Genomic DNA, 24400 nt, shown 5'->3' on the forward strand with positions numbered 1-24400 from the left:
ACTAGTCAGCTGTGGCTTGAATTCGGTATATGATACTAGGTACCAGGTAAACTTCCCCTTCCTCCTAATCGAGCACGATTCTCGAGACCACAAGTTACCTCATTCTTAAGCAGAATAGAGACACGCAACAATGGCGAGAACGCTAGATATTCCACAATCTAATCACACAGTGCGAGTGAGGATGGTGGATACAACCACTATGATGAGCATTCGCACAGAAACTCTCATCCAGCCCGTACAGTCGGGCCACGAATATCTCAACATGACAGACGTCGCATTTCTTATTGAGAACGAGGCGCTCAACAAGAAAGTCATGTTCGATCTTGGCACACGGAAAGACTACTGGAATCTCCCTACGGTTGCGAAAAGCGGAATTGGCAGGATCATACCCGCGCTCAAAGTAAAGAAGGACGCCGGCGAGATTCTGAATGCAAGTGGAATTACATTGGAAGAGATCAGTAAGTTTGAAGCTCTACTTCAATGTGTCAAAGAGACCTAATTTGGCAACAGCATTCATCATTTGGTCGCATTACCATTGGGATCACGTCGGAGACGTGTCCAAGTTTCCTGCTTCAACAGCATTGATTGTGGGCCCTGGATTCTTGAAAGATCCAAATCTACTTCCAGGCTACCCTGAGAACCTCAACTCTCCGGTCTCAGCAGATGCATTTCAGGGCCGTGAGGTAGTAGAGCCTGACTTTCCACTGAATGTCGCCGGCTACCGCGCCCACGACTTTTTCGGGGATGGATCTTTCTATCTTCTTGGTGCGTCAATTGGTCTCTTCATCCAAATCGGAATCTCATCTTGATTAGATACCCCCGGTCACTGTGTCGGTCATATCTGCGGCCTCGCCCGCACAACCAGAGACACCTTCATCCTCCTCGGCGGCGATATCTGCCACTTTGCCGGAGCGATAAGGCCCACCGCAGACGTCCCATTTCCCGCCCACTTCTCTGCTGAGACCCTGGACAGCGACCCCTTCTTCCCTGTCCCTTGTCCATGTAGTCTCATCGCAGATCATCACCCAATCACCAAAGCCAATCAAGATAAAACCCCCTTTCACGAGGTATCTGCCTTGGATGCCAGCGTGTTCGATGACCCTGCGGTTGCACAGCAATCTGTGGACCAATTACGGCGCATTGACGCTTCACCAAATGTGTTGATTTGCATCGCGCATGATCCGGAGCTTGTGCGGCATCTCCCTACCCTAAACCAGTCGCCTGAGCTAGACTTGAATGGTTGGAAGGATCAAGGATGGAAGGAGAGGGTACGGTGGGGATGGGTAAATGAGCTGCCTCGCGCGGGTCGGCCGGGAAGGCTACCACTCGTTGAAGGATTTTGGCGGGAAGGCAAGATCTGGGATGGTGCATTGGTGGAGCTATCCGCCGGGAAGCCTTAAAGAATGTCAGTCTTTAGCGTCTGGAAAAGCCATCGATCACTATGACACTAGTTCATAATTCGCAGTGGGTATGAGAAGAGCGATGACTAGCGGCTTGATATACTGTACTGTACCTAGCTGAGACGCAAGTTAGCAATGAACGTGGCAAGTATGTACCATACTGTACTACCCTTTTTTGCAGATTGGAGCAAGAGAGTCTGATGCTGATAAACGAGATGGAAGAATCGTATAGGCTTATGAAGAAGGACTATCCTGGTTCTGTGAGATAACTTATGACCTGGATAGAGGTGGTCGGGTCCATCCATGATAGTCTCCTTATCGATAAGCAGCAGCTACGCTCTGACGGACCACAACCACGGCCACAACTCGGGAGGGTGGAAACTGGTTATTTCCCTACCGCCTTGGAACGGCAGAAATTTCGAACAGCCGGCGAAAACTCGGTCAGAAAATTGTTCATCCGCTGACCGCCCAAATCTGGCAGAAAGGCGTCGAGCAGCGGGCGAAACTCGGGGATCGAGACTGTTCTTTTCCTGACCGCTTGGGCTGGCAGAATTCTGCTCGACAGCCGGGAGAAATTCGGACGGGAAACTGTTTGTTTGATGACCGCCTCTGGCAACCAGAATCTTGTTCAAAGTGGGCGGAACTCGGAGCTCGGGTGTGTTCAAGAATTTACCGCCTTCCCCCCCCGGCGGCAGAATGATCCAACGCTATCAATCTCTCTTTACAGATAAGGGAGCAATGGCACATAGCACTTTAAGTTTACACGTATAAAACAGCAAATACCCTGGGACTGTATATAACATCTCGAGACTCGGGACTTCGATAGCATGGTATGCGACTTTACACGATTCAATGTCCTAGAATCTTACGAGAAGGAAGATTCCGATTGACAGTATATCTTTCGTCAATCACTCGAGACCTATGGTACACAGGATGCCAACTTGAGTGCTTCGACTATCTTTATCTCTATCTTACAGATTCTTACTAACTGAGAGATCTCCTTAAGCTACATGATATCTCGTTAGCTTGCCAGAGAAAGCTGAAAAGTCGAATGCCTGTGCTCATGCCGTTCAGCAAGAGCTATGGTGTACTTTCCTTCTGACCTCATTGGCCCGTGCCGCAAAAGTGCAAGATATTCTGCCGGACAGTCGAGCGGTCAGACAAACGGTCCAAAATCAAAATAATGCTATGTTGAGCCTTGCATAAGTCTTTGGATAAACAGCTCTCTTACCGATCATTCTCAATCTTAATCTCAGCTGATACTCCATTCCACAAGTATGCATGTCATACAGCAGTCAGTTGGCTTCTATTCACTCAAGCAATGAACAGCCGCCATGAGCTCATCTTAAAGCGGAGCACGCCATCACCTCGCTCTAGCCGAGCTCCACAATCAAGGGCGCGTTGGATCCTTCCAACTCTTCATCCACTCAATCGAGAATGCTTTCCCCAGAAAATGAGTGGAGCTTGTCGCCCGGGTCTGGGCTCTGTCTGGGCCAAGCAATGCAAGGAACCATAATTTATTGGCTATCCATGGTGCAATCTGCCGCTAAAAAGAGCATCACCGCGTGTCGTCAGGGTGCCTCTAGCCGAACCAAAGGTTAATGCTCGGTCGGCAAAGTCAAGCTCCCGCTATGGTGTCATTCCACGCTATCTTCTCGCCATCCCGACTCAATCAGTGCTTTGATATGGTATAACTGACATCAACCGCTACCTACCACCAACGCCAGCAATTGAGGCCGCAATCATGAGATACTCCGCCCTGGTGCTCGCCGCCCTCTTCGCTGGCTCCGAGGCCATCCCGGGCCAACAACAGCAGCCACTGCAGGAAGAGCACCCGACAACGAGCAAACCACCCAACTTCCTTTTCATCCTGACCGATGACCAGGATCTCCAGCTGAACTCTCCGGCCTATATGCCACATACCCTCGCTTGGATCAAGGACCAAGGCGTTGAGTTTCAGAATCACTTTGTCACCACCGCCCTATGCTGTCCCTCGCGAGTCAGTCTCTGGACTGGCCGACAAGCACATAACACAAACGTCACGGATGTACATCCACCTTATGGTATGTTTGACACTGAAACCCAAGATGGCAAAGGTCTGAACTTTGCAGGGGGTTATCCGAAATTCGTGTCACAAGGCTTCAACGATAATTTCCTTCCCGTCTGGTTGCAATCTGCTGGTTACAATACCTTCTACACTGGCAAGCTCTTCAACGCACATAGTGTCGACACCTACAATGCCCCCTTCGTGAACGGCTTCAATGGCTCCGACTTCCTGCTCGATCCCTATACCTACTCATACTGGAACTCCACTTATCAACGCAATCAGGAGCCACCGCGCAGCTATGAGGGCCACTATACGACCGATGTGATCACCGAAAAAGCCCTGGGATTCTTGGAAGATGCATTGCAGAGTGATTCGCCCTTCTTTCTCACAGTCGCCCCCATTGCACCGCACACCAATGTGGATGTAGAGGCACTCCAGGGGATTCCGGTGATGACGGAGCCGCTCCCAGCACCGCGCCATGCGCATCTCTTCCCAGATGCGAAAGTGCCGAGAACACCTCACTTCAACCCTGCACAGGTACGCTTCAAAGCGACTTTGTGAGAAGCAAGCTAACGATTTGAAAGGTGTCCGGTGCTAGTTGGGTTCGCAACCTCGAGCTGAAAAACCAAAGCGTGATCGACTATGAAGATCACCTCTACCGCCAACGTCTGCGCTCCCTGCAGGGAGTTGACGAGCTGGTAGATCGTCTTCTGACTCGGTTAGCGGCCAGTGGCGAGTTCCAGAACACCTACATCATCTACAGTGCGGACAACGGCTACCATATTGGCCAGCATCGGCTGCCACCCGGGAAGACTACTGGATATGAAGAGGACATCCGCGTTCCGTTCTACATCCGTGGGCCTGGCCTCCCCCGCGGTGTCAGTGTCGACCGTGTCACCACGCACATCGACATTGCGCCCACATTGTTTGAGCTTGCCGGGATCCCTCTGCGGGCGGATTTTGATGGCACTCCGATGCCTGTGGCGCGGCAGACGAAGTCAATTGTCCATGAACATGTGACCGTGGAATACTGGGGACGAGCTGTTCTTGAAGGAGAATTCTCGCGGATCGGTGAGTCTATTTCTGTCGTTAGAGGGGTACGGGGGTTGCTGACACGACTACACTAAGGCCCCCATGGAACCCCGACCATGAACAATAATACATACAAATCCGCCCGGATCTTGTCGCCGGAGTACAATCTGTACTACTCAGTATGGTGTAACAACGACCACGAGTTGTACGACCTCTCGGTATGTGTAACGCTGCCTAGCCTAATTTGATTTAGCTAACGGATTCCAAGGTGGATCCCTACCAGATGAACAACATCTACTCCCACAGCGGGGCCCAATTACTCGGTCGTCCCCTGGCAACGGTGATTGACCGGATTGATGCACTCCTTCTCGTACTTAAATCCTGTCAGGGCCGTACCTGCATTGAGCCCTGGAAGGTTCTGCATCCTTCGGGTGGTGTGCGTAGCCTCCAAGAGGCGCTGGCCGCCCAGTACGATGAGTTTTATGCGGAGCAACCCAAGGTATCATACTCGGTGTGCGAGGATGGCTACTTGATCGAAGCTGAGGGCCCGCAGGCGGGATATCAGTACCGTGACGGGTTGAGCTGGGAGGCCTGGACTTGAGTTTGTATGCACTGTACTTATGAGCATTATACGACAACAAGCAGCGAGTAATGATTAGATGTAAGGTTAAATGTGGAGCACGTTATCTAGTTCATATTGTAGGCGGTGATTAGATACTCGTAATTAGTGTCAAGTCTATGGGGCATCTAAGAGTGGGTTCGAAGGCACCGGATGGGATGACCTCGATTAACTTCGGTTCCTGCTGTGGTTCGGCCCACACCACGTGTCGGAATTCTTCGTTAGGAACTTAATCGTAGCATGCGTGGAATTTGACTTGCCAGGAGCACCAAGAAGAGTGGAAGCTCTCAGGAAGTATCATGTCGTTGATGATGCCATCCTGGGAGGCAGTTTGACAATGAACGGCCATACAGATTCGACCTCGAGAGGCGAGAGGACCTCGCTTAGGATTATCAAGATAGAGCTAGAGAATCAACCTTGTACTGTACTGTAGGATGATAGTTCGGTGATCAAGCCATGCAGGAAAAAATAAACCAAACCCACCGGGTGGATTGACATCAACCGCGGCGGCGATTGCGCCATCCAGGCGGGCTCTCACTCCATCTCCACCGCCGGTCAATCTTAGCGAGCCCGCGCCCGCAGCTAGCCAGCGCAACTCATCCTCCATTCACTTCATCACCATATAAACACATAAATAACCCACTTGCTCCATACAACTATGCCTTCCATCCAGCTCAAATTCTCCTTGCAACGCGGCCGCTTCCCTTTCCGGCTTTCAATCGCCGAGTTCCCCAGCTGAAGCTCCAAGGCCACCCGCCTATACTCTCAGCAGCCATGGCCACCTACTCCTACCCTGAGCAGGAATTCTCCGAAAAGAGGGCCATTGACAATGTCCTGAGCGACGAGTCCAGCAACGACAACGAGGAAGGAGTCGACATCATCAAGAATTGGGACGACAAGGAAGAGGCCCGAGTTCGTCGGAAGTAGGTCCATCCTATCTAATTCCATACACCTTTGCGTGAGGGTTTCCTAGGTTTAACATAGATTCTCCACCAGGATCGACCTCATTCTCTTACCTGTCCTCGGGCTCGCCTTCTTCGGTCTTCAGGTCGATCGTGGCAATATCAGCGCTGCGCTGACCTCCACCATCACGGAAGATCTGCACATCAACACCAACCAGATCAACGTCGGTACCCAGCTTCTGTCCGCGGGCATCGTCGTCAGCGAGATTCCTTCCAACATCATACTTCAGCGTGTGGGGCCTCAAGTCTGGTTATCAGCTCAGCTGGTTGCATGGGGCTTGGTCGGAGTCTTTCAAACTTTCGTGAAGTCATACCCTGCCTTCTTGGTCACTAGATTGCTGCTGGGTTTGCTGGAGGGCGGGTTCATCCCCGGTATGTTGGACGTCAGTGGTCTGCCTTGATACGATTGCCTAATGAGTGTGCTGCACAGGTGCTCTTTACTATCTCTCCCAGTGGTACAAGCGTGACGAGATTAGTTTTCGCACTACGCTCTTCTTCTACGGCCAGATGTTCGCCGGTGCTACATCGAGTCTTATCTCCGCTGGACTGTTGAAGCTATCGGGAAGATGTGGTCTCGCAGGATGGCAGTGGATCTTTTTAAGTATGTGTCTTGCACCATGATGTTTCTGACTACGAGCAACACTGACACCGATCCGCAACAGTTGAGGGTCTCATCACCATCGTGGCCGCTATTCTGTTCATCCTGTTCATTCCCAAGAAGGCCGGCGACGGTAGCCCACTCGCCAGCATGGGACGTTGGAGCTACTTCAACGCGCGCGAAAAGCAAATCATCCGCGACCGCGTCCTTCTCGACGACCCGCTCAAGGCCCGTGGCGACCGCATCAAGATCACTGGCCGCGACATCTGGGACACCGTGCGCAAGCCCACCGTCATCCAGCACTTTATGATCACGCTCGTCTCCATGTCCGCCTTCCAGGGCTTAAACCAATACGCGCCCAGCATGATCAAGTCATTCGGCTTCAGTGCCGTCCGCGCCAACGCTTTAGCCAGTGTCGCAGTGTACGCGAGCATCGTCTGGTTGACCATCCTCGCTTGGCTCTCGTACGTTTGCCTCATGTGCCATGGTGCTCCATAAATTGGTGCTAACAAGACGCAGAGACAAAACCGGCAAGCGTGGCATCTTCGTCCTGCTGTGCATCACCTGGAACGTCATCTCCTACACCTGCCTCCGCACCGTGCCCGATGACTCTTCCCGTTGGCACAAATACGCCGTTATCACGATTGCCAATCTCGTCTACGCCAGCATGCAGTACGCTTTCCCTTTCACCTGATCACAGTATAGCTTGTTAACCCATGACACAGTGTGCTGAACATCGCCTGGCTCGGCTTCCACTGCAAGACGCCTCAGGAACGAAGTGTCTCCATGGCGTACGTTCCCTTCTACCCTGATAAACACCGGAGTCCAAATACTAACAGAGACAACAGGTTGATTGTCATGGCCGCCAACTGCGCCGGTATCTCGGGCTCGCAGATCTTTCGGACGTCGGACAAGCCACTGTACCGACATGGATTGACGGCTATTGCCGCTCTGGCGGCGGCCTCCTGGGTCCAGACGTTGGTGTTGATTCTGTGGTATGCGTTCAAGCAGAAACGCGCCGGGGGCAAAGGGTCGGTATGATTGGCTGTGTGGATGTCGAGCTTAATGATATGATAGAGATTTTATGACTGAATAATGATTGAACAGCGCCTTGTCAACGTGTGTTGGTCTGATTTTTGTGATCGTAGGGTGAGTTTTGGGAAGGCTAGTAGAGGACTCTATCCCGAGTCAATGTAGTCCGCGCGACGGTGATCTGCCACTACCATAGTTTTGAAGTTGTTATATTCATGCATACCACTTATTGCTGGACCTCCAGTAAGCACAACGGGCACGGGCAGCAGCGCCTTCACCATCCCCGACATCTGCGGCAAAACCAGCTCCTGCTTTTGTCTGCTACCCAGCAGGACACCCAGGGCACCAGCCGTCCAAGCTGCTGACGCAACAGCGGCCCAGCCCATCGGCTCGAAATTTTTTGTTGCGGACGATGGTTTGCACTCAGCTATTGCGGGGTATGTCTTTATCTGCCGCGTTGGTGATGGATAGTGTTGGGGATTGTCTGGTTTGGAAAAATCATTGATGGTCGAGGGTTTTGTGTTGCATGGTTCTCCTTTTGTTTGCACAAATTGCTGGGAATTAGCGGGTGAGAAAATAACGGAGAGCGTTTTGGTGATGAAAAGATGCTTGTGGTGGCTTACTGGGTCTTGGGCGGGTCTTGTCTTTATGCTACGATGGTATACACCTATCCTTAAGGCATTAAAAATCCTTATCTCATCAGCATGTGATCGAGCCAGGAGCAGTCGGGGATATCGCAGATGTAAGCATAAAACATTGCTATAGAGTCTAGTTTTCTGCATAGCTGGTCAATAACTAATAGGTATCTAAGTTCTTCCATACAGTCTTAAGCTGCATAATCAAAGCTGATAATCCCACTCGGTTAATAGTTGAGTAAGACACATATTTGCGCGCTGGCTTGGATTTTTACTTATTTCCCTCTCCCAAGTAATCATCTTACTTCTCATGTTGGTCGAGGATCTCGTATCATGCCCCCTCGGTGCGGCGGTCGTCTCTTCGGTCGCTCCCTTAAACTAGACGAAGTGTGTTGCAAACAGCCTGCTAGAGTTCCTGGCTGTGCAGTCTTTGCTTAGACTCCATCGCGACTCCGTACGCGGCACCCAGGGGACTAAACTTGGTGAATATTCATTATTGCTTCAAGTACAACTGTTGGTTGTCCGGGGCATTCAGGGCAGGCAGCCTAGTAACGCCGACGATTTGCTGTCCCGCTACAACAGGCCATGGCGTATGTTGTGTATAACCAAGTGTGTTGCCGATCGTGTGCCATGTCGGCTTTCAAGCTGCGCGCCGACATACTCGACGTGGCAAAGGAGCAAGAAGCGCTGAGAGGAAAGCCGATTGCGATCATTTTCAGATGGAGCATATCGGTAGTTTTCCAATGATGATTGGTGTATGGAAAATACAGCTTTCCGAGTCCAGCTTTTTCATGTTCAATCCGTTCAAATCGCTGTGTCGATCTGATCAAGAACCTCATAGTAGATAACCTCACTCGTGGTCTGATCCATGTGAGGAACATACCATATGAATCACATTTCTCGTCCCTGAATATAGCTGACCTTCCAGGACTATTCTATATTTTCATCGAATGTGTATCATGTCTTCGATACTGCATTGTCGATAAAGGACGTCGGTATCGTGCGAAGCACTTCAGTACGGATGTTCCACGTGCACAGTGTCAATTGAGGTGGCCTCTTGGATCTCCCGAGCGGCCATTTTGGTAAGCTGGTCACTCAGCCTATCTGCAAGAATAAATGCAGACCCCTTTATCAGCGAACCCGGTGGGGTTTCTAATACCAATTCATGGTGAGAGCCACTAACTCGGGTTCGGAGCAACATCCCTGTCCGTCGTGGTGAGTTGGGATTGTTTGGCAATCTGGGATTGCTTAATCTCGAAAAGGCCGACGATGTTCCCGGCTTGTCCACCATCCCAATGTTTTGGGTAACATCAATTGGTCGCATCAACAGCATGGTCAGCGCTATTTGCTAATACTCCACCAGTGTTAGAGCTTCTGGTTGTTTTGGAAGGGTCTGGCTAACTGACCTTGAAAGCCGGGCGACGTCTTTGGTGTGTAAGAATGTCTTTGAGTCCACAAGGAGTCAAAATTGTCACTAACACAACCGCTGTACCGGGTTCCTCCAGTGAATGGTGAATTGACCGATGCCACGCACCCTGCCGTACGTGAAAATGTATGTCTGGCGCTGCGCAGAGTCGAGAGAGTATAGCGTATTAGGGTGCTCCAGTCGTGAGACAGTGTGCTGTACCGGCACGACACAGACATTCCAGAGCCAAGCAAAATCTTGACACAGCCGCAAACTCGGTGTCTTTGCTTCTGAGCTGATCGTAGGTTGTGAAGTTGTCCTGGACTGCCGCATGCGCGTAAGCCCTTTCCCCTCATGTCGACAAAGTAGAAATTGCTGGTCGTGGGTATAGAAGAAGTGTTTAGCCTCAGGCGCTTTATCTTTATTGAATTACCCTTCTTGTGGCGAATTCCGCGCTAACTGCAAGTCTTCATTTTTCGCTTGGATGTCACACTTTGATTCAGAGTTGCTCTGAAGAATGTCATTGAGCACGGACACTGAAGTAACCACAACCTCCACCTTCCCTTCCTCCTTTCTGTCATGCCCACTTTGTATCAATGAAGCTTTTTCATTAGTTTCCTTATGCTGGCAAAAGTTGTACCACTGATACTGTAGGGGCGGCTTTGAAGCCAGCACAGCACGTGTGATCCTCCGTAGACAAGGAAGAAGAACTGTCCGTGTGCGTAGAACAGACATGTGTCGCCAGTTCGAACTCGTTTTTGGCGTGTGTTGCCTTGATGATCAAGATCGGCCGGGTTTCTGTTTTTTCTGACCGCTGTAGACAGCTCGCATTAAGCGAGGAGTGTCCATGCGTCGCTCAGTCGGGTGCCTTTAGGTGACCACAGTCTTTCCTTTTTGTGGTCAAGGTTTAATTGCCATTGTTAATTGGTCTCGTAACGTACTTTCGTCAGGGTGTTTATCGTCTTCTTTCCAGGCTGCCTGTGACCTTGGAGATTGTAAAGTCCGATTGCAAGTCGAGGTGTATTTCCGGGAGTCTTGTGCTATCATTGCGTAGACGCCGAATCTTGAGCAGGTGTCTGCTGATGCTCAGAGCTTGCCTGTAAAAGGATTCCAGAATCCTTCAATCATCGCTCTGATTCAGAGTTGCCCTGAAGACTGTTATTCCTGTCCGGGACCAACGCTAAAGGAGCCACGACCTCAAGCTTCCCTTCCATCTTCTTGTCATGTCCACTTTGTTTTGTCTCAATAAAGTTTGAAACTATCCTCCATATGCTGGCGGACGTTTCACCGCGTCTACATACTTGCGTAAACGCCGAATCTTGAGCAAAAGTCTGATAGCGCCCGGAAGTCGCCTGATAATGAATTCAAAATCCTTCGATAGCCGCTCTGATTCAGAGTTGCTTTGAAGACAGACATTCTGTCCGACAGAAGCTGAAGCAATCACAAGCTCCAGTTTCCTTTTTTTTTTTTGCTGTCCCGCCCACTTTGTCTCAATGACGTTTTGGAACTATCCTCTTTGTGCTGGAGGAGTTTCACCGCGCGGGCATTCCTGCGTGGACGCTGAGTCTTGAGTAGACGTCTGCTGACGGCCAGAATTTGCCGTAGAATGAATCCCGGAATTCTTCAGGCACCGGCCATTTGTGCCAGTATCCTAGCCTCTTCCTATTCGCCTTTTTTGACGAAGCAAAGTCAGATATGTCTATAGCAAAGAAGAACTGATCGTGGGAATCGAAGATGAAAGTTTCTCCAGCCGGGATTTTTGTTTGTCGTAGGATAACCTGGTGATCAAAGTCTGTGGGGTATCTTTCTTGTCGTAATGCAATGGACAATTCACATATAGCAAGAATTGTGGACGCATTACTTAATCGAGCGTCCTTCTGGGGACACTTTCTCGCTCCTCCTGTGACAGCAAAGGTTTAATTACTGATGACCACTTGTCATGGGGTAACCTCGCCTTTGTTTGACACCTCGAGATCATTGTGTAAGTGTGTCACGTCGAGCGCGACGTGGATACATTTAAGCCGTGATGCCTCTGGATATCTTCTGTGGGCAGGATCGGGTGCCAGGCAAGGCAGAACTGATATGGAGAAAACCGGGTCCCTCAGCTTATGAAATCGAAAAGTGACACTGTCAGTTGTAACCCGATTACTTGGTGTTGAAGGTCAATCAGACCCGGTTCGTCTCCGCTGGATGTGTGAAACGACCACAACAGTAAAGCTTTGCAAGGGAAATGAGAAGCCACATAAGATGTTTAGCGATTGTAACATCAACACAACAAAGAACAATATGAAAGCAACAAGTGTGGGGAAGCTGAGGCTTGGAAAAGGATAGGAGGAAGGAAGATGGAAGGAAGAGTAAGGATAGGATAAAGGACCTGCAGGAAGTTCGGTTAGGAGACGAGGATGAACTAAAAAGCACTGATCTAGAACCAAATGTTAATACATTGATTGTGAGTGAAGGGCTAAGAAGCCATTCAAGATGTGATAAAGATGAATGATATGGACGAGTTCTGAGCAAAGACTCACTGAATTGGAACTGAGAAGAGGTAGGTGATTCACTCACTGTAATATTCCAGCATAATAAGCTCAGTCCTACTGATGTGTAAAGATAATACATCACGTGCCGATGGCCTTCAGGGTGGTGAGCGAGATATGCATGAGAGCCGAGTGAGATGGGCACGTGTTACAGCCACGGTATCAATCTGATTATCGGTTATCTCCCTGCACCACGTGTCCAGGTAGATGCTCGGAGAAATAATAGAGCGAGGAGTGCCAGTAGACGAAAGTTTAGTACAAAAGCGGCCTATGGCGCAGTTGGTCTTTTAGGCATGGTGGTCTTGCGGTTGCCAATCAGTAGGTCATCTTATCTGACGTTTGTTGACAGGTTCTGAAGCTTTTCAGGTAGAGGATAGCTCTCGTGGTGCTGCTTCTAGACTGCCATTGAAAAAAAAGATGGAATTGTTGTAGGCGGACATTTGACAGCAGACGGAACTTATGATGACTATCAGTTGCAACGGCATAGGTTCGTCGCGGTTACAGGGGGCAAAAAGTGTCCAAGGAGAAATATTGTCCATGGATGCGTACTCCGTAGTGGTTGGGGAATGGCTGTTGAGGGGGGAAAAGTAAATGAAAAAAAGAATGTCTGAGTGCATCATCCGTGAATCGAACACGGGCCTCATCGATGGCAACGATGAATTCTACCACTAGACCAATGATGCTACTTGATACTGTCTAGGCGTCGTTACAAAGACATATTCCAACTTTGCCTCTAATAATCCCCCCGAAACCAGGCATAGTAGTATCGCCAACCATCGGGAATGCCTGTCCGTCTAGAGATTGCTCGCGATGGGCTTTATTTTTTTATTTTTTATTTTTATTTTTTTTTCTTTTTGGCCGAAGTGAGTTTTTACTATCTTCAGAGACTGGTCCCAATAAGTCGCACACTACATTCGTTTAGATTTTTTTTTTTTTCTCCTCGTTCCGGTTCTGAACTGATAGCAATAATCCTAATATATATGCGCAGGCTGACCAGTCTTAATCGATGGTTTCGACATTACTCTTCATGGCAGTCGCATAGTTCACGCGCTTAAGCAAAGTCACATCAGTCAGTACCTCACTATCCTCACCATTTTCCAGTCAAGCCTTGCTCAAGTCGAGCATGCTTTTACTCGTACCACCCGCCACCCACAATCTGTACCCAGACGGGCCAAACCGACCCCTCATATCGGAATCTCGGCGAGCTCGGGACACGGCCCGCCCGCGCCTGGTCGTAATGAGTACTTCCCCACCTTCCACCTCCAGCGGTTATCGGCACGAGGAATGTCGATCCTCACCAAGGTGCAGAGTCGTAGGACCTGATAATAAAAGGTGCCTGTCGCATCGCTCCCGCTCCTCCTGGTCGTCGCAGAAATCCTTCCTCAACATCATTGCCCGAGTTCAGAACGCATTGACCGAAAATGTACTACGAACCCGGCGTGACGGAGCACAACCTCCCGCATGATCCCTTCAAGGTACAGTACAGTATATGCGCACCCCAATCCACCATCACAGACGAAAATCAACAGAAAGACAGGCATGTGTGATCCCCCGCCCGATAGGCTGGATCTCGACGCAATCGCCCGACGGCCAAACCAGCAACCTGGCGCCGTACTCGCAATTTAACAACCTCACCTTCGACCCGCCGTACGTGATGTTCTCCTCCAACCAGACGGCCGCCGAGACCCGCAAGGACACGGTCGTTAACGCCGAGGCCACGGGCGCGTTCGTGTGGAACCTGGCCACCTACGACCTCCGCGAGGCCGTCAATATCTCCGCAGAGCAGTTCCCGTACGGCGTGGATGAGTTCGAGAAAGCGGGTGTCACCAAGGAGCCCGCTACGCTGGTAAACGTGCCCATGGTCAGCGAGAGTCCTGTGAAGTTCGAGTGCAGGTACCACTCCACCATCCGGTTGCCCGGGAACCCGCCGATGGGGACGGTGGATGTCGTCATTGGACGGGTGGTCGCGGTGCATATCAAGGATGAGGTGCTCACGGATGGGATCCTGGATGTCAGGAAGACGAGGCCGATTGCCCGCTGCGGCTATTATCAGTATACGGTCATCGAGAATACCTTCGATATGGTGATTCCGGGGATGTCGGAGGATGTGTTGTATGGCTTAGAGGGGAATGCGAAGAGGAATCGGTTGAGGAATGAGAAAGGGGTGAATAAAGAAGAGGAGTAGATTGGCAGAGTTACGCCTTGTGAATATCTAGATCTAAGACGTTGCTTGTTGAAGGGCAGCTTCTGCACCTTTTGTTGAATGGACAGTTCAGCCAGGTGGAACAGCATTGGTACCCTGATACTGCACGTTCACCAGACAGTCACCCAACTCAAACCTCGGCAGTCCATTTCCATCGCCATTCTAATAGCGCCCACCTAGAGCATACTACATTGATCAGATTGAATACCAACACCGCCGAATAAAAGTCAACTAGGGCTTGCGGTGAAGTTGCCTGCAAGAGCTTCCCGCCGACTGGAACAGTCAAAAATGTCCCAAATGCTGCAACGCTGTACACCGTTCCATAGAATCGACCGTACTCCTCTGCCCGACACAATTGGCCTGCACACACCGGAGCCAGCGAGAACCAGCCACCCGACCCGAACCCAAACACAGCGACGACTGCATAAAACGTCGCTTCGCTCCGCGATCCAAACGGCACCCATACGGCCGTCATGACCACCAGCGTGAGTATCATCATCGCTAAGAGAATCTTGAATCTTCCCAGAAAGTCCGCTGCTAATCCCGGGAGCACCCGTCCCAGTAAACTCATGCTGTTCAGCACCGTCAGGGTGTAGAATTGCTCCTGGGAAAAGAAACCCGCATAGCGTGCATAGGTCGGAAGCAACGCCACGCATCAGAAAGTAATGAACTCGAAGCTAAACACCGCAGGAGCCAGGAAGCAGAGACGCGGGGACCGGAACGCACGAAAGTCGATAGTGGCGCGAGTAGGGGTGCCAGTGTTTGGCAGCTGCCTGCCTCTAACAAGGAAGATTGCCAGAGCATAACAGCCGAGGGGGATAAAGGCAACAATGCGTAGAGACCATGCCCAGCCATATTTCTGGAAAGTGCTGCGGAGTACGATCGGGAGGATCGCACAACCGGCGGAGGAGCCGCCCATACAGACTCCCGTGACCAGAGCCCGGCGGCGTTCAAACCAGTGAATCAGCACGCTAATGGCCACGGTCGTGAGAATGGCCGAAGACATGCCGCCCAGAACGCCCAGGGCGAGCATAAAATGCCAATATCTCGCACATCGGGCAACGAGGAGGTAGGAAGCGACGCTGCCAAGAGAGCCCACGGCGAGAAGAGTGCGAGGGCCATAGCGGTCGAAAACGGGGCCGACTCGAACGCCTAAGAAGAGGGTCAGGAAGACAAGGAGCGCGCTGATCCAGCCGATATTCTCCACGCTGTAGCCGGATAACTGGTGGGTGGTAATATAGTCTTGCACTGTGCCGACTGGGGTCCCGTGAGAACCGATGCGTGACGCTGAAGTTCAAGATGGGAGTAGCATACCAGCGGTTTGGAAACCGAAGGATGGGAACATAATGAGGACAGAGCCCACCAGACAGCTCCATGGGGATACGTCAGGCTGATGGCTCCTGTGGCGACGTCTTCAGAGGTATTGGATTCACGGTTGACGTCACAGCGTTCAATGTCTCGATGCATCGTGTCCAAGGATGAAGTCCAAGAAGATGTGTGCGAGCAGACATGTTGAAGTTGTAGTCGAAGGAAAAAGAACAGAGCTGTTTCAGGACGTCAAATGAAGGGCATGTGAACACTGATATCGGAAGAATAGGGTAATCGCGGCCATTGCTGCATGTTGACGCTGATTCATAGACATGCGAAATCCTCCTCTAGACCAGGATTGAGTCTAGATGCGATTCCTGATTCTAGCTGATTGTATACCAACACGGGTAGGAAGGGTTGTAAGTTCTTCTCGGATTTTATGCCCGCTATGGGCGTAAATCTGGCTTAGGCCTGACACTGTGATTTGAGGCACGACCTAACTTGTCAGAACAGCCACTCGGCCAGAAAGACCGATCATGGTAGGTTAAACCTTGATCTTGTCGAGACGTCAATGAACAGGGCATGGTCAGGGGCGAAGAACAAGTCATTTGGTAAGATACGCCCCGTGGTGGATTCTCCGAGCTTATCACTAAGCATTGGAACACCTACATGAAGCTTCTGAATCTCTCTACTTCCAACATTGTCTTGGCTCCTGGACATGTATCTGCCGACTGAGACTCATGTGTCAAAAGACAACAATCTCTATTCTGCCTGCGTTAGAGCTAGTTGGTCTGGCACCACGACCCCGTGTTCCCAAAGAGTGGATAGGCATCACTTCGATATCTAGGATCATGGCCTTAGGGGTTTTCAATCTTATGAGATGATTTCTTCAAGATATGATACACATTTTTCAAGCATATGAGCACTCTAGAGTTAGAGGTCCTGCTGTTTGACTGGTACACGGATCATCCATTGCAAAAGCTCGTACGCAATCTGCACGACAGCCAAACCGGTAGTCTCGGCTCGGTTGTCATAAGCAGGGGCAAACTCGACAATGTCGGCTCCGATAATCTTAATATCAGCATGTGAAAGCCCATTTAGTATCTGCAAAAGCTCGCGAGTTGTCCAGCCTCCGGGCTCAGTGGTTCCTGTCGCGGGCGCAAAGGCTTTGCAAGCACGTCAGCGAGACAATATTCAAGCAAGAGCATATTACGTTGGGGTTATACCTGGATCCAAGACATCTATATCGATGCTTACATAAACGAGGTGGTCCTGCACAGTGTCCACCACCCTTTGAATGATGGACTCAATGCCAATTTCATCAATTTGCCGAGCGCGAATCGCCGTGAAGCCACAGCGGGCGTCGTTGTCTATATCATAATGCTTGTCGAACAGCATGGAGCGCGAGCCCAAGTGCATATTGCCGTGGTCTGCGAGGAGCCCTTCTTCATGTGCTAGATGTAGCATGCTTCCATGCGTCACCTCGGAGTACTTAGTGTAGCCACCCCCGAGTTGCTTGGGGTCCCATGTGTCGAGGTGCGAATCGAAGTGTAGGACTGCTACCCTGCCCCAGGTATCGTGTAAGGCTCGTAGTGCTGGAAGTGCTGCAGAGGAAGATTAGTGGGTACTCGAGAAAACCGATAAAAGCCACTCTTGTCAGGATGTGCGAAGTCTTACTGATTGTATGGTCGCCACCAAGTGAGAGTAGTCGAACATGATCCCCCTTCTCGGTATTCCGTGGCTCTCTGGAGCCTATCTTAGCCCAGCCCGCCTCCAGCTCATGGATAGCCTGGAGTTTATCAAAAGGAGTGTTGGAGATATCGCCGCGATCCACAACAGATGCCCAATCCTGAAAAGGGTTGACCTCATGATCCATGCTGGTTCCTGTCATTAGCACGACTGGTTTGAAGGGAATCACGGGATACTTGCCTATACGCAAATCCGGGCTCAACGAGTCTTTTCTCTTTCTTGTCCGCTGGCTGGGGTATATACATATTGTGGCTTTACTGGATGAGACGGACTATTTCATCGATGCTCCGAATTTCTACACCATCGCTGCCAGGCACGAGCATGGCAGCGGCGGCGGTAGCAATATGCTTTTCTTCCATGATGTTGACCCCTTTCTTGGTATATCGCATGGTGTGGCCGACCTTCTCTACCGGCTCGGACAAGTGCTGCGCTACAGCACCATGGAAGATAGACCAGGCGTTTTGCGTTCAGCGACAGAGGATGCGGAAACGAGGATGCAAGTCCTAATTCGACGACTAAAGCACTACAAGAAAAATAACCACGAGAAGCTTCCATCTCATCTGGATATCTACAACGAAGCTTTGGTGTATAGTGGTCTAGTGTTGTTCCTGGTTAAGTGCCGGCGTGAGGCCCCCAACTCGGTCATCGTGCAGTCCGCGGTAGCCCAAGTGCTTGACGCGTGTGCTTATGTCCCGGCCCATGCACCGGTGGCCAAGCTCATGCTTTTCCCGTTATTTGTTGCGGGATCTCACAGCACCAGACCTCTCCACCATGATTTTGTTCGGCTTCGGTTAGATGTCTTAGGGAGCGGATTGTGCATTGCAAACTTTACTCGCTTGTTGGAGATTCTCGAGGAACGCTGGCGGGGACTGAAGCAAAGTAAAGACGGCCGGTCCGTTGACCCGGTGGAATACACCCCTGCGTCAGTCTGTGTGCTGTTTTGAGTGGCATAGCTGCAAGCTAAGAAGGGAATCTATATAAACCTGACCCTCTCAAGTGGCATATGAATGATCTCCCATGAAGTCATGCCAGAAAAAGAAAGAGGTTCTGTGTTTGAATTCTCAGGCAACCGAGTTGTGAGATACCACGGTCGATCCTTCTTGGCGGGTGTTGTTCATTCTCGGTCTCGGGTTCGGGTTCGTATTCGGGCTCGTGTCCGCAGGTCAAGTCCCAGCACTTCCGGTTCCAAATTTCGGTGCCTGAAGCAGAAAGCTTATGCTTAAATTGTGGTTTCTGTGCTTCAGTCGGCCCAGACGGAGCGAGCTAGTCACAAGTATGTCCATTGAAAGCAGGCTTTGAGTAGAGTCTGACTCTTTTGACGGTGATCCCCAATGTCTTGAGCAGGTCATCAGTCATCTTTTGTTATGTAGCATAGAAGTGCGTGTTCGACCTCATCATGATGTTGGCAGGTCGCGGCACAAGGTCGCACCTTCATAGATCCCGCTGCCTGGCGATTTCACAGACATCTCTTCTCTTCCATCGCCCTGAGACGCTGTGGGGCTGCCACCCGTGGTTGGTAGAGCCTCGAACTGTAACTTGAATCCGAACCCGAAGGCACGACATATGAGAACAGGCCGACTTACGTGTGAGACGCGATTGACGGATTGAGAGATGCCTAATTCTTCTATAGACTGCTGAGAACACATAAAAGGGACTGTTGTATGCTGGTCAGCTCTTGATATAAGCCTACAAGCCAGCAAATCATTTGCTATCACCTAACTCGAGCCTTTGTTCCTACCGCAATGCTTAGACAATTCTTTGCGTTGGCCCTCACTGGGGCGGCTTTAGCCAGCAGCAGCAGCCCATCGAACGCGTCAATCTCTCGGTGGCAGGGCAACTTTCATCTCACCAGCGAGGTTGCCTGTGCTTGTCAGCGGCTGAACCAGATACACTCATCTGAGCTGTTGTCGTCTTCCTCCGCGAACTATACGGAGGAGAGAATCCGGTACTGGGACATCCGCTCCGATCTGTATCCTGCTTGCATCTTCCAGCCAAGTAATGCGGATGAAGTGGCGGAGGGAGTCAAGATCGTTTCTGCGTGCAATGCACCCTTTGCCATTCGCGGTGGAGGTCACATGAATGCAAGTCCCGTGTATTAATCTTGGCCTGAGGCAGTGGGCTAATCTTCACATGCCATTGCAGTTCCCGGGATCCAACAACATCGACGGTGGTGTTTTGATCACCTTGAACAAGCTTCAGGACTACAAGGTCCATAACGATACCATCGAAGTGGGCCCTGGTATGAAATGGATTGATGTTGTCGCAGCCTTGGACCCCTATCATCGTGCTGTTATCGGAGGTCGTCTCAAGACCATCGGTGTGCCTGGTCTGACTCTGATCGGCGGCGTTCACTACTTCATCAACAAGTACGGGTTTGCTATGGACAATGTTGTGCGCTACGACGTGGTTCTGGGCAATGGCAAGCGGGTGATTGCGGATAAATCCACAAACCGCGATCTCTTCTGGGCCCTTAAGGGCGGTGCCAACAACTTTGGCCTGGTCACCAAGTTCACCCTCAAGACATACCACATGCCCAATGTTAGCACCACCATTCAGACCTTCGCGGAGTCGGAGGTCTACGACTTCATCAAGGCCGCCGTGGCCTTGTCCCACTTGGACGACCGCGATCCCATTGCTGCGGGCGGTGTCCTGACTATCCAGCACAATGTGACCACCAAAGCGGTGTCAGCCTCGCTGATGGGTGTTCAAGAGGGGATCAGCAACCCTCCTTCACAGTTTACCAACTTCACCGCCATTGAAGGCCCGATCAAGGTGCACAATGTCACCACAATGCTTCAGTGGACGGAGGACAAGGATACCCCCAATCAGATGTTCAGGTATGAGTGAATGCATCCCCGAGGTTAGCCGGACCAGAGTTCTGATGATCGAATCTGCAGAATTGCGTTTTCCGCCCACTCGATTGTCCCCAATGCCAATCGGCTGTACGAGATCTACCAGACCTGGAAGACGAGTGTAGAGACCCTATCCGATGTCCAAGGCATCTACCCGACATTCGTGATTAATCTGTGCCCCACGGGTGCTGTCCGCGCTGGACGAAACACCGACGTCGGAAACACGTGGGATCTGGCCCTTGAGCCTACAATCTGTGAGAATACCTAATCCTGCTCGCGTCAAATGACTATCGAGACAACCGGCTAATCTTCGGCTTCAGGGTGGCAATTTAGCACCGGATGGGATCTGGCCCAGGACGATATCCGCATGACGTCCTGGTCGCGTGATCTGTCCGAGAGCCTGCATGAGGAGAACCGCCAACTGTCTCTGGCACGCGAGCACGTCTATATGGGCGATGCTGGAGAATGGCAGGATGCTTTTGCGACGTTCCCGAAGGAGAACATCAAGCGCATGAAGGAGATCCAGGCGGCGGTTGATCCCGAGGGCGTGTTCAGTCGCCTGAACTGGGGTGGTTTCAAGCTTTCTCCCTGAGCGGCTGTGGCCTTTTGTGGCTCTTCACTCTCTATGTTCTTCTTGCTTTGCTGCTGTTCTGCTGCTGGTTGAACAGGCTGCCTGTTGTGTATAGTTCGTTGGTCAATTTCTTCACCTTGTGTTTGACCTGCTCTTGGGTATCTATATTTTGACTCATAATGCGAGTGTTCACCGGATTGTGCCTTTTACTACGATTCCAAGCTTTAAGTCTGCAGAACAATGAGATAGGGCATATCATTTATACGCAAGCAGTGCATCCAGCTTAGTATACGTGGGTTTGCCGATTCTCGATTTCGGAGTCGTGTTCAGATGCCGTCCGTGCTGCAATGAACGCCCGGTCCTTCAACGTCCCGCGATGCCTCTCATAAAACAATCGCTGTCTATATCACACTAGAACTCACTAATTTATCTTTTTATCCGGTTTCAGGTCACTTAACGTCAAAGAGCTTTTACAGGGCTACATCTTCTGCAGCAAAAGCGCATATGTGCCTCCTGGACCACCAGGTCCAGGGAATGTACATAAGTCAACAGGGAAGTACCAGCACTGGAAAAACAAAACATAAAAGTGGAATGTAGGGCTACCGATCTCTTGGCGGTCAAGCTACCAAGCAGCGTTGGTATAAATCAGGAAGGAATGGGAAGAGCCCGGCCGCGGCCCCTGCTCCACTCTAACCGCTTCGAGCCCCAAGCTGCACTTGTGATTGTCTAGGGAGTTGACAGAGGGCAGCGGGAAAGTACCAGTCCTGAGAAACATGCATTTGGAAGTGGAATGTAGGGCTACTGAGGTCTTGGCGCCCAGAATCTTTGATACCCTGGCCGCGCAGTCGTCGCTCTGTAGGTATCGTGGTGTGCGTTGATTCTTGATGAGTAAAAGTTATTCAGGGGTTTCAAAGCGTCCTGGTAGGATATAGGAATCGAAACACCTTTGTAGCTAGTTGCAATAGGCGAGTTCCTTGGGTTATTAGAACTTGAATTGAGTAAACCTCCGTGAACCGCAAGCTTTACTTTCATTCTCCGGGTTGGTTGCATAGGACAATAGAGAGGTAACTTACCAGTACCAAAAACCCCAAGGGCAAAAGTGAAATGCCGAGCCACTGGTTTCTTAGTGCCCAAGCTCCTTTATGCCGCTTTAATCCCAGGCTGCACCTACATTGTTGGGGGGAGGGAGGGGAGATTGTGTATGGCAATAGGGATGTACCAACACCAGGAAAGCAGAACATGAAAGTGGAATCTAGGGCTACCGACTTCTTGGCGTCCGGGTTGCCTGACACTGCTTAAATCCGTACGCTGTCTGGGAAACTTACATAAGGCAACAGAAAGTACCAGCACCAGAAAAGCAGAACTTGAAAGTGGAATGTAGGGCAACCACAGTCTTGGCGGCCAAGCTCACCAATAGCAGGGCTTTCAGCAAGGAAAGAAGGAGAAAGGCCCTTCGTTGTTCGTAACCCTACACCACTCAAAACCTAAGCTGCCTCGTGAGACAAAGGCTTGGTTATGTGCTCGTTGTCATTGTTCGTCGCGACCGCTCCAAGACAAAAGTGATTACTAACAAGTGGCTTGATCTGCTTTGATTGATGCTGGGAACGATTGGATTGTTGCTGGGTATAAAGGATTTTGGGGATGAATGAACAAAGACCGTATAATGCGACGCCTGATGAGGCAGACCGTGTGCCATTTGATTCCTGCTTCCTGCTTCCCATAGACTATACTAAATCTTCTGATTTGATTTCAAGAACCCATAAGGGAGAAAACAACCCGGATAAGTCCACTCACTGCTTTAGCATCGATGGACTTCAATCCCCCGATTCGGTGATGTGCGCCGAATGAGTTAGCAGGCCGTGCTGGACCATATCAACGATCGCACTGAAACCCAAAAGTATCCTGCACAGGAGCTCAGGCGGTTGGAAAGCCTCTTGGAGGCTCCTAATCATCTCCTCGCTTGCCAAGCCCTTTTCCAAGGATTCATATTTCCCGAGAAGGACGACTTCAACGTGACATGCTATTGGGCCCGCGACCCCAAAACCTTCTACGGAGTCGTGGCAACCAAGACGATTCCCAGAGGAAAAGACGAGTGCATCATGACGATTGCCCCAAGCAATAGACACATGCACGAGTGGCTAACAGAGGTGCAGTTCTTGCCTGAAGGGAAGTATAAAGATTTGGGCATTGAGACTAGATGTCGCGCCGTCTTGAGCGAGCACGGCCTGCTCCAGCTCTTCTTCTGCCGGAGAGATGCTGTAGACTGCACCTCTGACAACAGCAGCGATAAGTATCGCACGACTACCTCGTACAAACTGTCCACGTCCACCGACCTTCAGGCGCTCGTGCAGGAGCTGCGGCAATTGCGACGATTCTGGCGCCTTCAGGCCGAGCAGTGCGCTGCTTGGAACAAGGTTGAACACAAGCACTTTCTCTCATCCCTTACTGACATTACCAAGCAGAATAGGAGGGCTAGTCAGGCTAAAGCCAAATTGTGGGATACGCGTGGCCGGAAAGCCGTGATAGCCGGGATGACCGCTCCGTATGTGCTGCTTGTCGCGCCCATAGAAACCCACCACTCTGCCCTGGTGGCTTGGTTCGTGCGTCTTCGGGCCTTGTTTCCCGCCTCCGACGGCTTTGTCTACTCCTTCTTTCAGTATAGCGTTGGCGAAGGCCAGCCGGACGAGAGGGCAAGGAAGAGATACAAGTGTGTTCGGATCGGCAGAAAGCAAGAGAATGGCCGCGTGGCTGCTGTGATGACCGCGATTCTGATGTCCAGGTGCTACTTCACCCAGAAAAGGAGGCTTCTCGATCTCATTACGCAGCAGCAGGTCTGGTGCGCCGAGGCTGAGGTGCTATATCAGACTGGTCGGCCAGCTTACCTCGCCACCATCGAGCCCGCTTCGGGGGAGCTCACGATTCATGACATCCCTGACCCGCTGGGCCCTTTTATTCCTGTTGAGCGGCGCTTCCTGACGTCCGGTAACACAAGCAGCGCCTCGAAGCGGCTGCATACACGCCTCTATCTCAAGGAGGTCTTCAAGAAGGCCACCAGAGATCGAGTTCGGTCTGTGGGGAGCCGGAGTTTGAGCCAGTTGGGAAGAGAGAACGCTACGCCGCGAAGATCAAGTCGCTGGTGACGCTTTCATAACCGTGCATGGATTGGAATACACTGGAGTGGAATTTTTGAATCGATCGGTTCTGAATAGATGGCTTTGTCAGAAATGGTGTTGAGATGGACCAGTTTCAGGAGTAAAAGCAATCTAGACGGCAAGACATCCCATCATAAAATAGAGCAAATATTGCATGGCACACTTAAAATTAAACTATCTTATGCTAGGTGAGGCCGATACTCTGACGCCACGTGACTCTCTTGCGTCTTTCTTTCACCTTGATCACTGCTCAAAACCTTCACCCACCACCACTTCCAGACATCAGATCGACAAATCATAG

At 50.9% G+C, this 24400-nt stretch overlaps 9 protein-coding genes and 1 non-coding gene across 10 annotated transcripts; 6 read left to right on the forward strand and 4 right to left on the reverse strand.

Annotated features, from left to right (window-relative positions):
* The first annotated feature begins 88 nt into the window (after window positions 1-88).
* BO82DRAFT_304193 (MBL fold metallo-hydrolase) lies at window positions 89-1637 on the forward strand. Its single transcript, XM_025632175.1, has 3 exons — window positions 89-458; window positions 511-765; window positions 814-1637. Exons 1-3 carry the CDS (start codon window positions 131-133, stop codon window positions 1398-1400), a joined length of 1170 nt encoding a protein of 389 aa, XP_025494887.1. The 5' UTR covers window positions 89-130; the 3' UTR covers window positions 1401-1637.
* Window positions 1638-2999: 1362 nt separating this feature from the next.
* On the forward strand, window positions 3000-5156 carry BO82DRAFT_329440 (sulfatase family protein). Its single transcript, XM_025633056.1, has 5 exons — window positions 3000-3463; window positions 3512-3984; window positions 4032-4518; window positions 4576-4697; window positions 4748-5156. The coding sequence occupies exons 1-5, from the start codon at window positions 3145-3147 to the stop codon at window positions 5078-5080; spliced, it is 1734 nt and encodes a 577-aa protein (XP_025494888.1). The 5' UTR covers window positions 3000-3144; the 3' UTR covers window positions 5081-5156.
* A 716-nt stretch (window positions 5157-5872) lies between these two features.
* On the forward strand, window positions 5873-7699 carry BO82DRAFT_276600 (vitamin H transporter; the record flags this gene model as incomplete). Its single annotated transcript, XM_025631150.1, has 7 exons — window positions 5873-6021; window positions 6095-6432; window positions 6491-6661; window positions 6723-7122; window positions 7178-7330; window positions 7384-7449; window positions 7507-7699. The coding sequence occupies 7 exons, from the start codon at window positions 5873-5875 to the stop codon at window positions 7697-7699; spliced, it is 1470 nt and encodes a 489-aa protein (XP_025494889.1).
* A 1638-nt stretch (window positions 7700-9337) lies between these two features.
* Window positions 9338-11146, reverse strand: BO82DRAFT_362425 (uncharacterized protein; the record flags this gene model as incomplete). The annotated part of the gene is made up of 6 exons (XM_025636855.1): window positions 9338-9673; window positions 9732-9750; window positions 9860-10105; window positions 10164-10440; window positions 10672-10806; window positions 11032-11146. The coding sequence occupies 6 exons, from the start codon at window positions 11144-11146 to the stop codon at window positions 9338-9340; spliced, it is 1128 nt and encodes a 375-aa protein (XP_025494890.1).
* Window positions 11147-12876: 1730 nt separating this feature from the next.
* On the reverse strand, window positions 12877-12947 carry BO82DRAFT_t79. The gene has a single exon. It is a non-coding gene; the product is annotated as a tRNA-Gly (tRNA).
* A 598-nt stretch (window positions 12948-13545) lies between these two features.
* BO82DRAFT_329444 (flavin reductase family protein) lies at window positions 13546-14664 on the forward strand. Its single transcript, XM_025633057.1, has 2 exons — window positions 13546-13739; window positions 13802-14664. The coding sequence occupies exons 1-2, from the start codon at window positions 13686-13688 to the stop codon at window positions 14447-14449; spliced, it is 702 nt and encodes a 233-aa protein (XP_025494891.1). The 5' UTR covers window positions 13546-13685; the 3' UTR covers window positions 14450-14664.
* On the reverse strand, window positions 14598-15978 carry BO82DRAFT_372341 (MFS general substrate transporter; the record flags this gene model as incomplete). The annotated part of the gene is made up of 4 exons (XM_025637315.1): window positions 14598-15071; window positions 15153-15724; window positions 15782-15857; window positions 15901-15978. The coding sequence occupies 4 exons, from the start codon at window positions 15976-15978 to the stop codon at window positions 14598-14600; spliced, it is 1200 nt and encodes a 399-aa protein (XP_025494892.1).
* A 730-nt stretch (window positions 15979-16708) lies between these two features.
* On the reverse strand, window positions 16709-17651 carry BO82DRAFT_329446 (Arginase/deacetylase; the record flags this gene model as incomplete). Its single annotated transcript, XM_025633058.1, has 3 exons — window positions 16709-16941; window positions 17002-17379; window positions 17453-17651. The coding sequence occupies 3 exons, from the start codon at window positions 17649-17651 to the stop codon at window positions 16709-16711; spliced, it is 810 nt and encodes a 269-aa protein (XP_025494893.1).
* A 1615-nt stretch (window positions 17652-19266) lies between these two features.
* Window positions 19267-21066, forward strand: BO82DRAFT_381460 (FAD-binding oxidoreductase; the record flags this gene model as incomplete). The annotated part of the gene is made up of 5 exons (XM_025637860.1): window positions 19267-19337; window positions 19377-19614; window positions 19667-20361; window positions 20422-20630; window positions 20697-21066. 5 exons carry the CDS (start codon window positions 19267-19269, stop codon window positions 20966-20968), a joined length of 1485 nt encoding a protein of 494 aa, XP_025494894.1. The 3' UTR covers window positions 20969-21066.
* A 1980-nt stretch (window positions 21067-23046) lies between these two features.
* Window positions 23047-24087, forward strand: BO82DRAFT_362430 (uncharacterized protein; the record flags this gene model as incomplete). Its single annotated transcript, XM_025636856.1, has 1 exon — window positions 23047-24087. One exon carries the CDS (start codon window positions 23047-23049, stop codon window positions 24085-24087), a length of 1041 nt encoding a protein of 346 aa, XP_025494895.1.
* Window positions 24088-24400: the final 313 nt, after the last annotated feature.

The sequence above is a fragment of the Aspergillus uvarum genome, assembly GCF_003184745.1.
Source record: "Aspergillus uvarum CBS 121591 unplaced genomic scaffold BO82scaffold_10, whole genome shotgun sequence".
In the NCBI taxonomy this organism is placed as follows: domain Eukaryota; kingdom Fungi; phylum Ascomycota; class Eurotiomycetes; order Eurotiales; family Aspergillaceae; genus Aspergillus; species Aspergillus uvarum.

Coding starts and splice junctions, on each gene's coding strand:
- BO82DRAFT_304193 (XM_025632175.1), top strand. CDS start 131: ATGGCGAGAACGCTAGATATTCCACAATCTAATCACACAGTGCGAGTG. Junction 459..510: donor AATTACATTGGAAGAGATCA/GTAAGTTTGAAG, acceptor ATTTGGCAACAG/CATTCATCATTTGGTCGCAT. Junction 766..813: donor TGGATCTTTCTATCTTCTTG/GTGCGTCAATTG, acceptor CATCTTGATTAG/ATACCCCCGGTCACTGTGTC.
- BO82DRAFT_329440 (XM_025633056.1), top strand. CDS start 3,145: ATGAGATACTCCGCCCTGGTGCTCGCCGCCCTCTTCGCTGGCTCCGAG. Junction 3,464..3,511: donor GGATGTACATCCACCTTATG/GTATGTTTGACA, acceptor TGAACTTTGCAG/GGGGTTATCCGAAATTCGTG. Junction 3,985..4,031: donor CTCACTTCAACCCTGCACAG/GTACGCTTCAAA, acceptor ACGATTTGAAAG/GTGTCCGGTGCTAGTTGGGT.
- BO82DRAFT_329444 (XM_025633057.1), top strand. CDS start 13,686: ATGTACTACGAACCCGGCGTGACGGAGCACAACCTCCCGCATGATCCC. Junction 13,740..13,801: donor TCCCGCATGATCCCTTCAAG/GTACAGTACAGT, acceptor ACAGAAAGACAG/GCATGTGTGATCCCCCGCCC.